General features: G+C 39.8%; 1 protein-coding gene across 1 annotated transcript in view; it reads right to left on the bottom strand.

Moving 5' to 3' along the window:
* Positions 1-21133, bottom strand: part of LOC129718566 (hemicentin-1) — a 396754-nt gene that overhangs the window by 19221 nt on the left and 356400 nt on the right. The window contains exons 15-16 of the mRNA XM_055669452.1: positions 10806-10929; positions 10423-10643 (exon numbers count right to left, since the gene is read on the bottom strand). Of these exons, the coding sequence (XP_055525427.1) occupies positions 10423-10643; positions 10806-10929 (345 nt within the window). The remainder of the gene's footprint in view (positions 1-10422; positions 10644-10805; positions 10930-21133) is intronic.

Raw genomic sequence — 21133 nt, 5'->3', positions numbered from 1 at the left:
CGAGTGGATTTTTGATTATTGGCTTGGATTTTGAGATATTGATCAAAGAGTATTTTTTTAAAATAGAGTATTTAACTTTAAACGTAAAATAAATCTGTTGAGGGCCAAGTACCGTATACCAATCGACTCAGTTCGTCTGAATGAACATTGCCTGTATATATGTGTATGTGTGTATGTACGTTAGTATTTGTAAATATGTTGTTTACATGTGTAGTATATCAAAATCGAACGAAAAAAATTTAAAAAAAAATAACACTTTTCACAGAATGCATTATTCGATTCAAGTGTTAACAAGTGCAAATGGAAGCTCCAAACCCTTTCGAAAATCACACTGAGCGAGTTTTTTATTGGTTACTTGAATTTCAGAATATTTACGAAAGAATTTTTAAACATGGAGTATTTTACTTTTTGGATCATTTCTCTCTCTATCCTTTTTTTATATCACTATTTCTCTTTTTCTCGCTCTCTCTTTTTTTTTTCAACTACTATTTATCTCTCAGAAGAAACTAAGAGTAAAGACATTTGTGCATAATTTTCATTCTATGGTAGTTCGTTCTAACTGGTGTAAATAAATGAACTTTTTATTCTTAATAGTTTTTTCTACTAACAATATTCAATAGATTTCAGAGGAAACAGCAATGCTCCGGTTCTCGTTAACTTGATACACTTCACTTTTGTATAATATAAATATTGTTTTCTAAATTTATTATAAGGTCAGTGCAAACAGAGTATCCATGTTATCCCAATCCTCGTTTAGGCAGCAAGTTTTATAAAGTTCTGAAAGTTTTTCAGATTTTACCATACAGCCTAAGTCTCCAACAAGAGTCACGTTCCCGAGTACACTTTAAACAGTTAAAATCCTTAAGTCTTGCGAAAAACTTTAATTTTGTAAAAATGCATTTGAAATAGAATTAATTTACCAATTCTCAACAGCATCCGATGTGTACTGGAAATTGACATTTCAACAGCAGTTATAAATATTTCAATAAAATTTTTTAACACTTGATCCTCACAGATTTTATCAAAATTTTTGTTGATTTCTTGAAATAAACACACGTATGATTCAAGGATTTTTTCTATGGTAACAAAGCATTTAATGCGCTGTAAAATTCTGTACTATAATTTCTTGAGAGCAAGTTTGTAGGACTTTGCTGCAATTCGTAGGAAATCTTCGATGCTAATCCATAATCTATAATCATTGTGAACTTTTCTGGGTTTTGCGATTTTTGATAACGAAGCCGTTTTGGTATAGAAAATGTATGTGAGAACCTCATCGAGGTTTGATTCAGTGATGTTATTTGGTTCACCCTCTGGAAAACTATCATTTGAATATAATTTTAAACGATTTATGGTTTACTGGCATTACAAATTTATATGTAGTAATAGTTAGTATAAATTTACATGTAGTAATAGTTAGTATAACGAAGGTTTCTGCACTGCTAGGTGGATTAAATTAGGTTTTTTTTTGACGTAGAATACGTCTTACGGCAACAATTACAGAGACCCAATTTCAATACAGGGATCCAATTTCAAAACCGAAAACATCGAGATCGTCACAAAAATTGTCCAATTTCAAACGTTTTAAACCCAGTCAGTTGTGTCGTACTTTGTTACACAACATTTAATTCAAAAAGCATGAGCGTTTATCGATATTTGTTTCAATGAATGAATGAGTAAATGAATGAAAAAGAAAATTAAATGACGATCAGACAAAAATTTACATTCTACGAATCCGAAGGAATCGAAGGTAAATACTTCTCTATTCTGTTTGATGCTCTTTAAACAGTTCTTCCAAATTCAGTTGAACCTGAGAGAGCATTTTTCTCAGCTAGAATTATTTCTAATAGAATTCGCTGCGGTTTGGGCGACGAAGCTTTGACCATGCTGTACAAATTTCACACCATGCTATTTAAATTTCACTTCCTCAAGAATAAGGAGCAGTAATTTTTAGGAGAATTTCTTTTTCTTTTGTTCATCTATAATTTATTTGACACGGCACAAATACAATTTAATGTTTAACGGCGCCAATTATATCTGGTAGCTTACTTTCTAAAGTATCTTAATAACTAAAAGCAAATTTTTAATCCTCGCTGTCGACTACGAGCTGAAACTAAATCTAACTTAAAGCTATAATATTTTGCATTAAAAGCACTGGTTTGCTGTATGATGGTTTTATTTGCCATAGGTAAGCAGCATATTAAATTTGTTCCGCTGCTGGGCCAAGATATTACGGACTGGCATATTGGGTTGTCTCCCTCGGGCCTTGAGAGTATCGTGCGGGTCTGATTGCTGTTTCCGGATCCGGGGTCTTAACGTGTTCTTGTTGTTAGGTTGGATGTATGCGGAAGGGGATAGGACTAAACTGGGGCGAGGATGGATATCAGGAAAACGTATATAAGGGACATGTAGGATAGGTCACGGCTCGCCAAGACATCACGAACAGGAACAGCCGGCTGCCTACCTTCGGCCTGCAGGGAAGCTATTAATCTAGACCTGGCGTCACGGTGTACAGGGCATGACCAAACAACGTGCTCTAAGCCGTGATAACCTTCACCACAGGCACAGATACCACTTTCCCCGAGCCCAACACGACGGAGATGCGCGTCAAATCTATAGTGATTGGACATAAGCCGGGACATCACGCAAATGAAATCCCGACCTACATCCAACCCCTTGAACCACGGGTGCGTCGATACCTTGGGGATTATGGAATGTAACCACCTTCCCAGTTCCCCTCTGGTCCAAGCATTTTGCCAACTTATGATCATATTCTGACGTACAAATGCGAAAAATTCATTGAAGGCAATTGGTCTTTCATAAATGTCACCGTTTGTTACGCCCACCTTAGCTAAAGAGTTCGCTTTCTCATTGCCCGGTATCGAGCAGTGAGAAGGGACCCACGCTAAGGTAATCTGAAACGATTTTTCGGATAAAGTATTCAGATGTTTCAGTATTTTCCCCAGGAAATAAGGAGGGTGCTTAGCATCTTTCATCTGAGACTGTCCGTAAAGATGAAATAATGGTCCGTGGGCATTTTTTCGATAATCCCTAGGGTGTACTGAATTGCAGCTAATTCTGCGACGTAAACAGAAGCAGGATAATCGAGTTTATGGGAGACGGTTAAATTGTTATTGAAAATACCGAAGCCAGTGGACCCATCAAGAAGTGATCCGTCAGTGTAGAACATATTGTCGCAGTTGATGTTCCGATATTTATTGGAGAAAATTTTGGGGATCTGCTGCACGCGTAAATGATCCGGGATTCCACGAGTTTCTTCTATCATGGATGTATCGAAAAACACAGCAGAATCCGAAGTATTTGATAAGTTGACACGATTTGGAATATTCGAAGAAGGGTTAATATTCTGCGACATGTGATTGAAATACAATGTCATAAAACGGGTTTGAGAATTAAGTTCGATTAACCATTCAAAATTCTCAATCACAGGACGGTTCAAGGCCTCACATTTGATAAGAATACGAGAAGACAGGCTCCAGAAGCGGGTTTTCAATGGTAGTACTCCAGCTAAGACCTCCAAACTCATCGTATGGGTCGATTGCATGCAACCCAAGGCGATACGCAAACAACGATATTGTATTCGCTCCAGTTTGATCAGATGTGTGTTTGCTGCGGAGCGGAAGCAGAAACACCCGTACTCAATAACAGACAATATCGTTGTTTGGTAAAGCCTTATAAGGTCTCCTGGGTGGGCTCCCCACCATTGTCCGGTTATTGTACGAAGAAAATTCACTCTTTATTGACATTTTTTCATCAGATACCTCACGTGACAACCCCAGGTGCCTTTAGAGTCGAACCAGACACCAAGATATTTGTGTACCAAAACCTGAGAAATCGTTTTACCCATTAATTGTGTTTGAAGCTGAGCAGGTTCATGCTTCCTAGAAAAAACTACTATCTCAGTCTTCTCCGGAGAGAATTCGATACCTAGCTGTAAAACCCAAGCAGAAAAATTGTCCAAGGTATCTTGCAATGGTTCTTGCAAATCGGCAGCTTTGGCTCCTGTAACAGAGATTACACTGTCGTCTGCAAGTTGTCTTATCGTGCATGAATTTGCCAGACATTCGTCGATGTCATTTACATAAAAGTTGTAAAGAAGGGGGCTTAAACATGAGCCCCGGGGAAGACCCATGTAGCTAATGCGAAAAGTTGCCAAATCGCCGTGCCATGTAGCTAATGCGAAAAGTTGCCAAATGCATGTGCTTTTCGGACAGCAAATTGTGCAAAAAATTGTTCAAAATTGGGGAAAATCCTTGTCGTTGAAGTATACCCGAAAGAATGTCAATAGAAACGGAATCAAAAGCCCCCTTAATGTCCAAGAACGCAGACGCCATTTGTTCTTTGCGAGCATACGCCAGCTGAATATCTGTTGAAGGCAACGCAAGACAATCATTCGTCCCTTTGGTACGGCGGAAGCCAAATTGAGTATCTGATAGTAGAGCATTTGATTCGACCCAGTGGTCTTAACGACGGAGTATTATTTTCTCCATCAATTTCCGGATACAGGATAGCATTGCAATCGGCCTATAAGAGTTGTGATCAAAAGCTGGTTTCCCTGGTTTTTGGATGGCGATCACCTTCATTTGCCTCCAATCCTGCGGTACAATGTTTTGCTCCAGGAACTTATTGAACAAGTTCAACAAGCGCCTCTTGGCATTGCCGGGTAGATTCTTCAACAAGTTGAATTTGATTTTATCTAACCCAGGCGCGTTATTGTTACAGGACAGGAGGGCAACTGAAAATTCTGCCATCGTAAAAGGTGATTCTATCGCGTCGTGGCCCGGAGACGCATCGCGAACAATGTTTTGCTCAGGAACAGAGTCCGGACATACTTTCCTGGCAAAATCAAATATCCACCGACTTGAAGACTCCTCGCTTTCGTTGACCGTTACGCGATTCCGCATTCTTCGGGCTGTGTTCCAAAGAGTGCTCATCGATGTCTCCCTCGACGTCTCGTTTACGAACCGATGCCAATATCCGCGTTTCTTTGCTTTAGCCAGGCTTTTAAGCTTGGTATCAAGCTCCGAATACCGTATATAGTCGCCAGGTTTACCTCCCTTCTGGAAGGCCAAAAACGCGTCGGATCTTTGCGTGTAGACATCGGAGCACTCTTTGTCCCACCACGGAGTTGGAGGCCGCTCTTTGATCGTTACGCCGGGATATTTCTTCGTTCGGGCTTGCAACGGGCGTCGAGAATCAAGCCCGCGAGGAGGTTGTATTCTTCAAGTGGTGGATGATGTTGAATCGACTCGACCGCTTTTGAAATCATTTCCTCGTATAACTTCCAATCGACATTCCGTGTGAGGTCATACGGAATGTCAATTGGTCGCATGCGAGTTGACCCGTTAGTAATTGAAATAAGAATAGGCAAATGGTGGCTACCGTGAGGATCGAGGATTACCTTCCATGTGCAATCCAACCGTAGCGACGTCGAACATAAGGATAGATCCAAAGCGCTTGGGTGCGCAGGAGGTTTCGGGATACGTGTCATTTCACCGTTGTTCAAAATAGTCATGTCGAAGTCATCGCAAAGGTTATAGATTAAAGAGGAGCGGTTATCATTGTAGGGGGAACCCCAAGCCACACCATGAGAGTTGAAGTCTCCCAAAATCAAACGTGGCGAGGGAAGAAGTTCTATTAAATCAAAGAGCAACCGTTGCCCAACCTGTGCTCTGGGAGGAATATATATTGAGGCAATACAAAGCTCTTTACCTTGTATTGTCATTTGACATGCGACAACCTCGATGCCTGGAATCGAGGGGAGGTTAATACGATAGAAAGAATAGCACTTTTGAAGTAGAATACTTCTCTCAGGAAGTTAGGCTACATAGGAATGTGAAATGAAAATCTAAAACTGAAAAAAGTTAGAAATATGTCCAATTCCAAATGCTAATAAATCGGTTAGTTTAGGATGGATTTCCTTCGTTTTTGCAGCAATCAATTAGAAAATCTTCTAAGATTCCTACCAGATGCATGAAATTGCAATTTTATTATTCGAACTATTGTACTATTGAAATCCTTAAGCCTTGTCAAAGCACAAAATTGGACCTCTGATTGGTCGTTATACGATTGCTTTCACAAGCACGGTCGGCAGAGTTATGGACCTAGTAAATTGGGAATGCATCATTTGGCCTATATAGAACTTCATCAGATAATAAACAGACATTTCATCGGATATTTAATTGAACAACAAAAATTTGAAGAACAAAAATGAATATTTGAAGAGTTAATATTTTCTCGTTTTGCGCTATAATTAATCGCGCCGTCATTCGCGTTCAGCATAACAGTAGCCTTTGTTCCGTTCCCGTTTAATGATGTCGTATCAAATGTGCATATCACAATTCGGCAGCACTTCAACTTCTCAATTGCACAAAATTTAAAAATATTCAATGTACTTCATTCAAAATATCAAACAAAAAGAAATTACAATACTGCCAAAGAACGGTCAACGTTTATTTACTAGAAAAAATGATTGACACGGAAGCAGCCGAGTTATCTTTCTTTAAAAGTATTCTACTTCAACCTTGCGGTCGTGGCTTTGCATACAACCTTCCTGTGATTTTTTTAATCCCTAGAAGTACTCCTCCATATGGGGTGTCTCGATCAAGGCGAATAATATTAAAATCATGGAAGTTGAGATTAATATTTGAAGTAAGCCAAGTTTCACAAAGGGAAAATGCATCGCATTTGTTTTTGTTTATTAAAACTTTAAATGAATCCTTTATTGGTAAAATACTTCTACAATTCCACTGTAAGACAGAGATAGAATCCTTCATATACGCAGATGAATTAGGCATCGAAGGATACAATCGCTGCAAGGAGGGGCCATTGGGCAATCAACTGCTTCAAAAATGATCTAACTGTTGGGAGGAATGCTGTAAGAAAAACTTTAATTGGATCGGGTACATTGAAATTCTCGAAAATCCAGTCCACAATGTCAGAGAATTTCACAAATCCAGAGTTTGTTTTATCAACTGGGTGTGCAAAAGGAACAACTGGGGTTTTAGAAGTTCCTGGCAGTGCTGGGAACTCCTTCTGGGACTTTAAATTTGCAAGCCCAGGAGGAGTTTGCTTCAGTTTTTCCGCAGCACTGGATTGGCATAAGATGTTCCCGCTGGTGAATCGTCAGAATCGGTTTCATCAGAGGACAACAGATCAAAGGGGTTCGATGTTATGGTAGAAGTGGTCACGGTCTTCTTCAGCATCTCAGCGTAAGAACGCTTTGAACGCTCCTTAAGTGACCGCTTGATTTTATCTCTGCGCTGCATGTACACCGGGCATGTGGAGAGCTCATGATGATTTTCCCCGCAGTGAATACATTTTTCATCATTTACACTGCAAGAATCGTCCGCATGAGTTTCTCCACACTTGCTACATCGTGCCTTATTGCAGCAGTAGGCGGCTGTGTGGCCTAGCTGCTTGCAATTGGTGCAATTCATAACACGGGGTACATACAATCGCACAGGCAGACGAACCCGATCGATCGAGACGTGGCTAGGGAGAGCAGATCCGGCAAACGTAACACGAAACGAGTCTGACGGAGTGTACACTTTTGTGCCGTTGACAAGAGACACAGACCGCAATTGCTTGCAATCTATGATCTTTACTTTTACGTCGTGACACAAAGCATTTTTTAAGCAGCCAAAACCGCTTGCCAAAATACACTCGACCGACAGACTCGAATCGGTTACGACACCGTCGATCTCCACGTCTCGTGCGGGTATATAAACGCGATACTCGCATGTGAAAATCTCGCAGCGAGCAATAGCGTTGGCCTGTTCCAGGTCGCTGACCACGACGCGGAGCTTGTTGGGTCTGACCTTGGAGATTTTGGTCACGGCATTGTACCCCTTCGTCAGGTCTTTCGAAATCTGCAGGATGTTTAACGGTTTCGATTTCGGTCCTGCTTTTGGCCGAAAGAAAACAGTAAAGCTGCCCTGAGATCCGTCCGGGTAAAGCCTGGGGCGAGAAGGGACTGTAGAATTAACAGAGGAAGGGTTGGCAGGAGGGACAGGGTCGGAGGGGTCCGGGGATGGTGGCGCGGGAGGCGAGGGATCTACATCCATCGCGCTAAATCTAGCGCACTAGCGCCGACAGAACCCGTACCTCTTCACTTCTTCCTTTCAGCAGCGTTGGTTGTCCGATCGGTCGAAGCTGCAGCCGTTACAGTCAGCAGCACCAATACAGCAGCTCCAAACAGCCACCAGCAGCGAGCCGGGTGTGTGATCACTCAGCACAGCTGTTAACTGTTGGCTTCTTCTTTTTCCTCTTTTGTGTTGAGATTCTCGTCCACTGCTGTAGCATAAATCACTTAGCAGCCAAATCGGCTTACGCACCAGCAAACAGCCACGATGCGAAACAGTTGCACAAAGGCGGGCGACCTTGAGCCTTTACTCGACCAGGCAAACAATGCCAACACTTGTTCACGCGTCTTTTGTTTTATATTCTATCGGAGCGATCACCAAACACGTCCGATACTGATGCGTGTTCGGCACAGAATGACGAAATTCTTTATTGATTGATTATTTCATCCTGTAAACGCTTTGTATCAGGAGCAAATTGTTCATAACTAGGTGCAACCTGTGCAATGCACACGGAGACGCCAAACAAAAAATAAATCCCTAATCCAAATATACATTTATATATATATTTTATTTTGGTTTTACTTTTAAATAGCACAAAACGAAGAATGACTTACGTTTTTTCGCGGACAAGATTGTGATTACTGCCCCAAACTATGATTTTCAGAATTTGTGGTTGAATTCGTAGGTTCAAAATCCACGGGTTGCCTCTGAAGTATGAGTGTGTAAAGAGTTAGCTGTTCTACTTAAAAAATAAATGTCTTTTTTTATTGATATGAAGTTTTTTGACATATTATCGATACATACAAATACATCATCTGAATCCAAGCAGAACGAACAAGAAGGAAACAAAAATTGATAAATAGGTTTGAGAAAACTAATATTCAATGTTCCTTCTGTTCAAATATATTTATTATATACACCGTCATGTGATTTGTAACGCCTACCTAAGTGGGTAGCATTCATTAACCTTACAATGATTTATGAATATTGTGACAATTAATTTTTTAATTTTAAGAAAAATACCGGAAATACCGGTTTTTTTCGCCTCTTTAATACCGGTATTTCGGTATTAGAAAAAATATCGGTTTCACCGGTTTTTGTTTTACCGGTAAACCACCCTAGATAAAACCAATCATTTTAAACGATTTGTCTTTTCCGTTTGATCGTATTCAGTATCCGATTCATCATTCATTTGCAGATCAGCAGATTTGCAGTATCAATTTTTTTATTGCTTTATCAAGGTGGTTCTCTGCCACAGGCTGGTTCGCAACCGCAACCAAATAAAATTATTACCATTTTTGCACAAAAATCATTGCATTTTTTTACATTGCAATCCAAAATTACTCAATTGCTGCGATAAGACTCCTTTGTAGTCAATAAGCTCGCAATGAAGTTAATTGTAACGTTATTTCTTCTTTTTCTCGACAAGGTTGACATCCCTACGGATAACAGGCCCTGACTTCAATTGAATTTCATCATATTTTTTAACTTCCACCTCAGCTCACTCAAGACTCATTTCTCGCCACCTCGACTAAAGGGACTGGCAGCACCATTTCCGAATTCAGTTGAACTTCGTTGGTGTGTACCAAGCAACTCGGTATACTCTTTTTTAATTCATCTGGACTAATATTTGAAACGCTTTGAAGTTTTTGAACCACTTTTTTATAAATCGATATATCTATATTATGGCGAGAAATAGAAGAAAAAGTGTCAATTGATGATTTGCAGATAGTTGTATGAACTATCATTTAAAAATATTCAAAAATATTCAGGTATATTAATTCCTTTTCAAAACCTATTATGTAGCTCTTTTCAAAACCCATTATGTAGCTCTTTACTGTCAATGACGAGATTTTCTGATTGATAATTCAATTATTTTCTCAGCAGACTACGTTTGATTTGATATTTTTAGTTCGTCCCCTTCAAGCACTATATGAAAACTAAATGATAACCAAAAGCTTCAGCTGCCATGCATGTCTCGCAAAGTCCACGAAAATTACCTTCTTGTCTCTGCAAATATCATTATAAAATGACACGTTTTTGAAATCGGTTTCGCATACTAATATCGATTAATGAAAATATCAATCTGTGTGAAAGAAAAAAAAACACTTAATTTTTCCGAACAGAAAACTTTGAAAACAACACTCAGTGCTACAATCGCTCAATCGAATCAACCGAACAACACATCGGGGAAATCGAACAATGAATAAATGTGAAATACACCTAGGCACAATATGCAATCTGTCAAGATTGGCCGGTGCCGGTTCGGTCATTAGAAAATCATTGCCTCTCCCGAAACGCCACCTACAACTTCACTTACCATATTGATTAGGTATAACATCCGGATCGGTTTCGTCCCCCTCGGGTGGCTCACCGGATGTTTGCGGACTGCGACGCGTGTGATTCCCGCTGCCATCCACCAGCGGAGTCTGGGTCCCGTTCGGATCGTGCGTCTGATGGTGTGCGGATAAGTCAATTTGGCAGTCCTTCGAGGTCGAGGAGAGATGTGCGCTTTTGGCTGACTTCAGTTTCGTGGACTTCCTGTGGAGACGGTGTGCAGGAAATGATTAGTGATACCAGTCAGCATAAACAAGATAAACGATAATGTGTCATAATAATAAACATACAAGCGCCGAACATTAGACAAAAGGATATCCGGAACTCGGAAAATGGTCGTTATCCGATGTTTTTTTCTTTACTTACTTTTTAGTATTTCGTGCATAGAAGGTAGCGTATATGATGCAGCCTACGACGGACAGGATCGCTACAGTAAGTGTTAATGCGGCTAATACTGGCGATAAAGGAACATTCATAACGTTGGATACACCTATAAATCACAGAAAATATAAACGTATTATCTCTGAGCCTTTTCGCTCTTTCTCTGGACGCCGCTCGCTAGCTTCGGGCTTTTTTGGCAGGATCTACAGACAGGGACAGGACCCGTATTCGCAATTGCACGGACGGACGGCACTGTTGCCTAAACTACTACAACCCAACTGCTTCGAACTAGCGTATTTGAACGATTCCATAAAAACGTGTGAATAGCAGTGTCCATTTGAGAAGTGCATCACTATGTGAACTCTGCATTGTATCTTAGGGCTGACTAGCATTATAAAGCCTTTTATTGCCTCCCAAAGCTACCCTAAGCCAAACATGAGTGGTCGGCACCTCTGCAAGTGGCCACACCGAACCTAGAGGCAAGAAGGGTTAGCTCCAGTCATCCACTGCAGCTGGCTGTGGATATGGCGTGATGTTGCTGTTATGCAAGTATGATAAATTGTATTATTATACTTTGTGTACATTTCCTCCGTTTATCGTTGGCTGGTGAAATATAGCATCGACAGTGCGAGAGAAAGCGAAGGTTTACATTTTCCCCGTTGAGCTTTCCTTTCGAAAATTGTCTGCGCAGTGCAGTAGTGAGGGCAGAATGGTTGCCCGAGGAGCTCTCGTGCAGGAAAACCATTGTATCAGAATGTATGTATGATGGGAATCGGAACAAATTAGTACTGGTCGGAAAATTTATACTTATGAAAGGATGCAGTTTGCTTCCGGGACTTTTCAGAGCACTGTACGCTTCCGGGCTAGCCATCGATACGAATCGAAAAAGGGCGCCGAAGTTATGCTCAGATCAACAGTAGTACATGTATTCTCTACCGACATGTGATACTGGTGCGAGTACATTTCATAACTAAGAACAGGTTTCGTATATTCATCACCACCAGCAGCACAGCATGTACACACAACATTGCCATTTGATCGTCGAGAAGTGTCTATTTATATGTGTACGTACGTAGATGAAGGGGTTGGAAATTGCAACCTGTACGCAACAGCCTTACTGCAGTGTCAGAGTCAGAGTGGAGGACCAACAGTTGAAATAGAGCCAATGTGTTCTCCGATGAATACATTTTATGGACAAATTAGACGGCATGTTCCGAGCTAGCACCAGCTCTCGACAAGTTTTGAGCGTTGGATGTAATCCTGCCTGACAAGGAACATAGTGCAAACCGTGTTTTCGGTGAGTTTCGGTTTTGATTTTTATTAGACTAAGATGTAGTATTGTATAATGGAGACGTTTTAAATCATGCCAAAAATAAACATGTTTTAAAAATTTAATTCGATGATACATCAGTGAATAGAAAATCAATAAACGTAAATTTCGACGATTGGCTTATTTTGTTGAATATCACTTATCACGATTTCTCTAATTCACTTTACAATTGATTGGTTTCCAACTCTTGAATGCAATTGATTCAAATCTAACTCGGAAAAAAAAATAAATCTGTGCATATAGATAAACTTCATTTCTTTTTTTCTCAACTGCCAGCGACTTCCTCTACGACTTGGTGTCAGAGGTGGGATCCACACTCGGCCTGAAATATAAGTGAATCTGGAAGTGCGACTACAGGCCGGAAAAAAAAATTAGCGAACGCAAACAATAAATGAGACGTCAATAAATTGGAAGAAAAAAAAAGCAACAAAAGTCGTTCAAATTGTATTAAGCGGAATACCCGCCATTGAAAGTATTAAAATTAAAAAAAAAAATAAACGCAAAAAAATTTCGTTCCGAGAATAATTTCGAATGCAAATTCACTTTTTTCCGAAATACATAACAAATGTATAAGAAATATAGCTAACACGATTATCTAGATCCTGAAATAATAAACTAGCCGGAATCGCTTAAAACTAATACGAAATTGTGAATGTGGAGGAATACAGCTACCCCCAGTAACAATCAAAATACTTCAAAGACTCAGGATTGTTTTGTTTTCGTTTTATATTAACTTACATTAAAGTCTTTGATTATATTTTGGTTTTTTTTGAGAATCATAAAATATGATCCGCAAGTATTCTTTACAGCCATTCTAAGCCTCAGATAATTCTGTTTTCCAGCACTGCCGAAATATAATATTGTCATTGAGAAATAGCCAAGAGCCAAGATAAAATTTATTGCTAGCCTCTTAATTGAAAGAACATATCCCAGTTAAAATTTCGAGGCCATTCTATGGCAAGTAAACCGGCCTGTTGAAAACATCTGGTTCCAAGATGTAGCGCATATGAAGTTTTGATGACTGCAATAAACCTGGGCAAACTAGCCATAACACATGTATATAGCTGTTAATAATAGGTTGTTATAGCCGCGTGGTCGGCATTGAAGGTTTTATGTATTGGTTGTATCCAGCACTTAAAACCTCACACATAACCTATTTTGTTACTTGGGACATTTTCCGGTACACTTCAGCTACACAAGTTTCCCTATAAACGTTGCCCGTTTCTAAAAACGATACGACAACAGCTGCTACGATATAATTATTTATCGATCAATCAACATCCATATTTCTATATTCCTATGAATTCCTATTCCTATGAAAAATTATTTTGAATTTCACCACAGTCTGCGATGAAAACTCAGCGCCGAACTTTCGTTTGCAAATCTCTTTTTTAGCACCCCCATCATCTTCCTGCACAGAATATGAGTTGCTTTAACAACAATAAATATTGTTTGTTTGTTGCTCCTTCCGAACATTTCAAGCATAGATTTTCAATATTTTTAGAGCATACACTTATGTAGTTAATCATAAAATTTCAACAATTAGAACATTTGCGCAAGTAACGCATTTTCACAAATGCTCTCTCTACACATGTTTGAAAAGAAACTGTTTATTGTTCGCCGTTGTTATTTGTTAAAGTAATATAAATAAGCACTTATCTGTGGCAGGGTAAATAATACCAAATTTTATAAAAACAGCAAATGTTCACCATCAATGGAGACTACTGTTTGAAGTTTCAGTAGCGGCAAAAACAACGTTAGCAGCTATTTCTAGTATATATCTTATCAATTTGCATTATGCATACATTTGTCCGAAAACATCATTGTCTAAAATATGCGTATCAAACCGGCTGGCAACGCTCACCAATGTATTGGAATACACTTACGAGCATGATAAATTTTAGGATTTGAATACGTAATACCAAGCTAAAATAGACTGCAAACAAGTTCACAAATAAAAATTCACCTGCTATCTGTACAGCTGGGCAACTCGTTGTCATGCAAATTGTCCACGAAGGGGGATTTGAATAAATTAGTCATTTAGCAGAGATGACCGAGCTAACAGATCAACCGGTCCGATTTGTCACCTTTTATGTTACGTCTTTTGATTTTAGCCGATAATGTATGGATTCCGCTTAATTTTTTCTGTGGTTGTCAAACTTTCTGCAATTCATTGTTTTGAAATACATCAGTGAATGCGTGACTTGAAAACACTGGATAAAGGAAAACGTTTCAAATCCGTTTTTAAAATCTTATTCTCAACTTTAAAATAACAATTCATTTGCAACATAATAAACTTTCAAAGTCGAAGGTCCCATTAAAGTGAGTTATATTGGGAATTTATCACAAATATCTGTCACATAGAGTCAAAGAGGATAAGAAAAAAAATCACAGGAAGGTTGTATGCAAAGCCACGACCGCAAGGTTGAAGTAGAATACTTTTACAAGAAAGATAACTCGGCTGCTCGCGTGTCAGTTATTTTTTTCTAGTAAATAAACGTTGACCGTTCAATGGCAGTATTGTAATTTCTTTTTGTTTGATATTTTGAATGAGGTTCATTGAATATTTTTGAATTTTGTGCACCGTTCATTGGCAGTATTGTAATTTCTTTTTGTTTGATATTTTGAATGAAGTTCATTGAATATTTTTAAATTTTGTGCAAGTGAGAAGTTGAAGTGCTACCGAATTGTAATATGCACATTTTATACGACATCATTAAACGGCAACGGAACAAAGGCTACGGTTATGCAGAACGCGAATGACGGCGCGATGCGATTCGCCTTACCGTGGTGAAATGTACAGCTCTTTTTAAGGCGAAGTAGAGCTATACATTTCAACACATTTCGTCTTGCCGAATCGCATCGCGCCGTTATTTGCGTTCTGCATAACCGTAGCCAAACACTAAGCGACGCACGTAACACGTAATAATAGTCAGAGTATGCATGTAGATGAAGCTAATTAACTTTTGATTATAGCGCAAAACGAGAAAATATTAACTCTTCAAATATTCATTTTTGTTCTTCAAATTTCTGTTGTTCAATTTAATATCCGATGAAATGTCTGTTTATTATCTGATGAAGTTCTTATATAGGCCAAATGATGCATTCCCAATTTCCTAGGTCCATAACTCTGCCGACCGTGCTTGGGAAAGCCATCGTATAACGACCAATCAGAGGTCGAATTTTGTGTTTTGTCAAGGCTTAAGAGTTTTCAATAGTACAATAGTTCGAATGATAAAATTGCAATTTCATGCATTTGATAGGAATCTTAGAAGATTTTCTAATCGATTTATTAGCATTTGAAATTGGAAATATTTCTCACTTTTTTCAGTTTTAGATTTTCATTCCACATCCCTATGTAGCCGAACTTCCTGAGAGAAGTATTCTACTTCAAAATTAGACAACTACAACAGAATTTTATTGCATCCCGCACAGAATGTCTGCTTGTGTTGATGCCAGAAAATTATTAACCTTCAATTATTTGTTTATTTGCCTTGAAAAAAAGCATTTTGCGGTTCAAAATAGGTTGCTGATTACAACTTTTGAGCTGCCATAACATTGGGGGAATTAAGATACACGGACAACATGCACTGTGGAAGCTATTTCACATTCAGTAAACTCGACGGGTGCGACAGATTTAAATTGCTAGGATGCAACACAGAATGCTTGCTTGCGTTGACAAAAATTATTAACTTTCAATGACTTGTTTATTTGCCTTGAAAAAGGCATTTTGATGTTCAGAATTGGATTTCCTGATGGCAATCTTCATGCTGCCCCAACACGGGGGAGTAATGGCAGTCTGGCGACACACGCTGAGAAGAACCACGCTGCTCCTGAGACGTAATGACCAACCACAGGGCAAGTGATTTAATTTGAAGGCAACCACAGGCGCAACCCGCTGCTATGGTCTGTTACTGCTGAGTGCCGATATCTGCTGTTACTGCTGTCAACGTTGTGGACGGTCCATCCAGTTCACCTTCCGACTAATGAATGTAGCTAGTTTTCCCAGAAACACTCTTTTATAGCCGAAGGGTGCTACGTAATAGGCCACGCCTTTCAGTTCAGGTTTACCATTTCCTTATGTTCTTAAGACGAATTATTCCACAATTCGCATTTGATTTTTGTATCCAGCGAATAAACAACACCTTATTCTTATTGCGGTTTGTAACATCAAGCGATTTCGTTTGCTCGCTGTTGCGTGTTGCATCATGTTGCCACTTGGCAGCTGGGAGATAACGAAATTCTGTTATTGCTGATTGATTGAATCGACTTCATATTAGCTCTGCATAGTCGAACTAACTGTCTTTGTGAATGCGGTCTAACAGGGCAGTTTGTTATTCAAAGTTGGTTATGCTGATCGCAGCCTTTGCGCTGCCCCTACAGCGGGGGGTTTACTAAATAGAATAAAAGTAAAAATTAGACAACTACAACAGAATTTTATTGCATCCCGCACAGAATGTCTGCTTGTGTTGATGCCAGAAAATTATTAACCTTCAATTATTTATTTAACTTAAAAAAGCATTTTGCGGTACAAAATCGTTACTGATTACAACTTTTGAGCTGCCCTAACATTGGGGGAATTAAGATTTCAGTAAATTCGACGGGTGCGACAGATTAAAATTGCTAGGATGCAACACAGAATGCTTGCTTGCGTTGACAAAAATTATTAACTTTCAATGACTTGTTTATTTGCCTTGAAAAAGGCATTTTGATTGATTTTGAATCTTCATGCTGCCCCAACACGGGGGGAATAATGGCTGTCTGGCGACACACGCTGAGAAAAACCGCGCTGCTCCTGAGACGTGGTGACCAACCACAGGGCTAGTGCTGCTGCTAAGGAAGGACGACTGCTGTTGTCGCTGTCTAGAACTATTATGAGCGGCTCCGGCTGAAACAGTCTCTTATGTAGGCCAAATAGCATGTTTTCAATTGCATGGTATTCGATCATGTCGACCGTGCTTGGGAAGCAAGCATATAACGACCAATCAGAGGGCGAATTTTTCGTTTTGACAAGACTTGACTATTTTCAATAGTACAATAGTGTGAATAATAAAATTACAATTATCTTATTTTGGGAAGAATCTTAGAAGATTTTCCAATCTATTGCTGCAAGAACGAAGGAAATGCATGGAATACTAACCGATTCATTAGCATTTGAAATTGGACATATTTTCAATTTTTTTCGGTTTTAGATTTTCATTTCACATCCCTATGTGGCCGAACTTCCTGAGAGAAGTATTCTACTTCAAAACGTCAAAGCCAAAATGTTGACAGCAAAGTTTCAGCAACTTGATTCGCTACGGTTTGTGGAATAGAATAAATAATGATTAGCGACACTACTGATGCATAATAATCGCCAAGATTTAAAGTTACCTACGATACAAAGAACGATTTCTTTTAAATTAATTACTTTCATTTTTTTAGAAAGAGATCTAGATTGTTTGAAGCACTATAAGCCACGAGAACGGTTGAATGAGTAAAATAAACCGAAAGGTATTCTTTATGAAAACAAAAACAAACTGGCACTAGCAAAATCGCACAAGCGAAAACAACAAACAGAGCAAATGAACGTTCGTGTTCATTTCCTTTTGGACCTAGGGTAAATGACCCAATAGTGGAGGAGCTAAGCACGAGTTATGCCTGTTTAGCCATGTTTTGGCTAAGAAAAACGAATCTAGCTGGTCCATTTCACTATTTTCTGCTGAAATGGGTTCGATTTGATAATTTTGCACCTTAAAATTGACTTTGAACCCGCTTCGAGGGTTTAAATTAACTAAAATATGTTGCACGCTTTTGTTCCAATAGTTGCGGTAGAGTTCCTATAGTTGTGAATGGGTGTTCCTGTAGTTGCGGTATATAAAACATTGGTGTTTGCTTGGTTAAATGAAGGTATTTGCCTCCCTTGAAGTGGTTTTTGATTGTTTCACTATTTATCATATTGTTTTTAATAGGTTGACAAGTCGGTTTGCAAGTAAATACAAAAATGCACGAAGTTAACTAAGAGACGGATTTTGCGCCAATTTGGTCAGATGTTGGCAAAATTCAGTGAGGGTATGTAGGTTTTATTAAAATAAAACAAATTTTGCATACTTTTTATAAAATGTCTTTAGACTAACATTTGAAAAAGGCTGAAATTGGCTGAAGAAAAAGACCAATGGCGCTCATTTTGAAATATTCAGAAGAATTTTTTTTCATAACTAGTGACTTCTCAACACTGGAAGTTAGAGTCTATTACCTCTGCTTCGTACCATGTTTGCGCCTACATTTTCGACGTTAGTGTTTACTAAAAGAGTGACTGAAGCTGTGAAAGGCTCGTTAAAAGATTTACAAGACTAAAAGCAGTGGGTAAGCATCGATTAAGAGGTCATACATAAATAATATAGCATTTTAGCGGTGAGAGCGATAGCTTTTGTGGCCGATCATGTATGAAGTATCGATAAATACACGGTGGCAGGGGAAGATGGGGTTCAAAAATTGAACAGTTATAAGTTACATCATTTAGGTATGTCCCCTAGTACCTGCTTGTCCCTAATATATACAAGTAGTCCCACATACATATGTTCTGATAAACGTAAATCAAAATTGCGAAACATACCGCAACTATTAGAGCATAGTGTATCCTGTGATCCAATAGTGGAGGAAGTAATTTATAAATAATATGATCATCTATTAACGAACTTCACCTGTGAAACAGTTTCCATAATAAACTATTATCTGGAAAAATAATTATATGAGAAATAATCGTACTAAAACCACACACATATCTTAAAACCTTCGTGGACAAAATAAGAAAATGGGTAGTGAGTGGTGCCTTCCGGGTAAGTTTCTGAAAAATACAGTATTCTTCAGTAATTTGGATATTTTCAGTATATATTGTTGTAGTAACATATGTACTTATGTTTAATCTTTTATTTCTTCAACATGTAGCATAAGCAATTCGGTTCTAATTAGTTTAAACGATGAATTTAAAAGCGATGCCGCAACTATTGGTGCTACCACAACTATTGGATCATCTACCCTATTTCGCAGTTCCTTTTTGATGACGATTGTTGTGAAGCTGTGTGTTTTCGCGAATTCCTTCATTCCACTGGGTCAGTGGAAATCTACGCGGGAATAGAGATACAATATTGCGATTTACAATGCAAAAAAGAGATGCCAGATAGCCCCAGGTGGGCTCTGGAAATAAAGAAATTCACTATCTCTTTCGTTTTACAAAAGGAATGATGAAGATTATTTGGTTTAAAAATAACTGATAGTTTTGAAAGTGGATGGGCTTTTTTTATACCACGAAAGAAATGAAAAAAATGCAATAAATTTCGGCAAGATGTTAGACTCACAAAATGGCGGCATAAAATTAGTGTATACTGCAAAAGTACACATTCAGAGTGAGTGGCACGAAAAACCCATGGAGTGACGCCTATAAGGTCGTTACGGCCAAGACCAGGGGCTCGTCAGCCCCGGCAGAGCAATCACCAGCGGTGTTGGAGCGGATCGTTGAGGAACTCTTCCCACACCACGAGCAAGGCACCGGGACCGGACGGAATCCCGAACCTGGCCGTTAAGATGGCCATAAAGCTATCCTCCGGGTTGCTCAGGGCGGTCATGCAGAAATGACTGCCTCTTTCCGGATGAGTGGAAGCGACAGCGACTGGTTCTATTGCCGAAGGCCTAAAAACCACCAGGTGAACCATCGGCATATAGACCGATTTGTCTGCTAGACTAGAGGGTAATCCTCAACAGACTTGTGAGATTCACCGAGAGTGAAACCGGTCTATCAAGCAACCAGTTCGGCTTCCGCAGGGGTAAGTGGATGCTATTCACTCCGTCACCAAAACGGCCGAGGTAGCACTCCAACGTAAAAGAAGGGGCATTCACTATTGCACAATCGTCACGCTAGACGTGAAAAACGCGTTCAATAGCGCCAGCTGGGACTCTATAGCCTACGCGCTTCGGATACTCGGAGTGCCGGTGCCACTATACAAGATTCTGGAAAACTACTTCCAGAATCGAGTACTAGTCTACAATACACATGAGGGTCAGTAAAGCGTCCCGATTACCGCAGGGGTACCGCCCGTTTGGGAGACAACGTGACACGAGAGGTATACGAACCGCCAGAAGGTCAACTTCGATGACCAGGTGGCAGCGGGAATGGTAGATGGGCACACCGACTAACCCCGGAGATAGCCGGATGGATCGAGAAGCGCCATAGGGAAGTTAACTACCACCTGACACAGATACTGTCAGGTCACAGCTACTTTAGGCCGTACCTGCACAAGTTTGGGCACGCGTAGTCACCGATGTGCCCACAATGTGCGGATGCGGAAGAAACCGCTGAGCATGTGCTATTTATTTGTCCACGTTTCGCACAACAAACAATATCGCACGCTAACCTGGGGGCTAATGCGGTCTCGATCAACTAGACTAGGTGAGAGAATTCGTTATCGATATTGTTTTCGGCACATTTTGCATGTTGTAGGATAAGTACAACGATACACCGTGCCCCAGTGGTGAGTCGAGAAAATTTCTAGCTCGAAAAGTTCCTCGACCTGATCGGGAATCGAACCCGATATCACGACCGCGTGGGAGAGCTAACCGACATCGCTAACCACAAAACCACGGGGACCACACAAGTTTCGCACAGGTAAGGAGCGAAATGTTGCCAGTAAGCGAGCCGGATACTACTGCGAAAAACATAGTGGGAAGGCTGTGCGAAGGCGAGGGTACCTGGAGAGCAGTAGTCACGGCAGCTTCCCAGATTGTTCTTTCGTTGCAAGGCATACATCGACGGAACAACCATCGAAATGTCGGTGAAGGCTGACCTTGCCTTCACTTAAGCAGTAAAGTGAATATATTTTCGCAATTTCGTGGGGCGCATTAAAAGCGCACTCGCCCTTCTCCCTGAAGCAATGCCTAACGGTGGTACCAGGGCCCTGAATCAGGGTTTCCTGAAGGATGGAGAACTATAGAGCGAGTGGCAGAGAAA

Source organism: Wyeomyia smithii, chromosome 1 (genome assembly GCF_029784165.1).
Source record: "Wyeomyia smithii strain HCP4-BCI-WySm-NY-G18 chromosome 1, ASM2978416v1, whole genome shotgun sequence".
In the NCBI taxonomy this organism is placed as follows: Eukaryota; Metazoa; Arthropoda; class Insecta; order Diptera; family Culicidae; genus Wyeomyia; species Wyeomyia smithii.
Note: the sequence above shows the minus strand (reverse complement) of the source record. Positions and strands in the feature narration are given on the sequence as shown.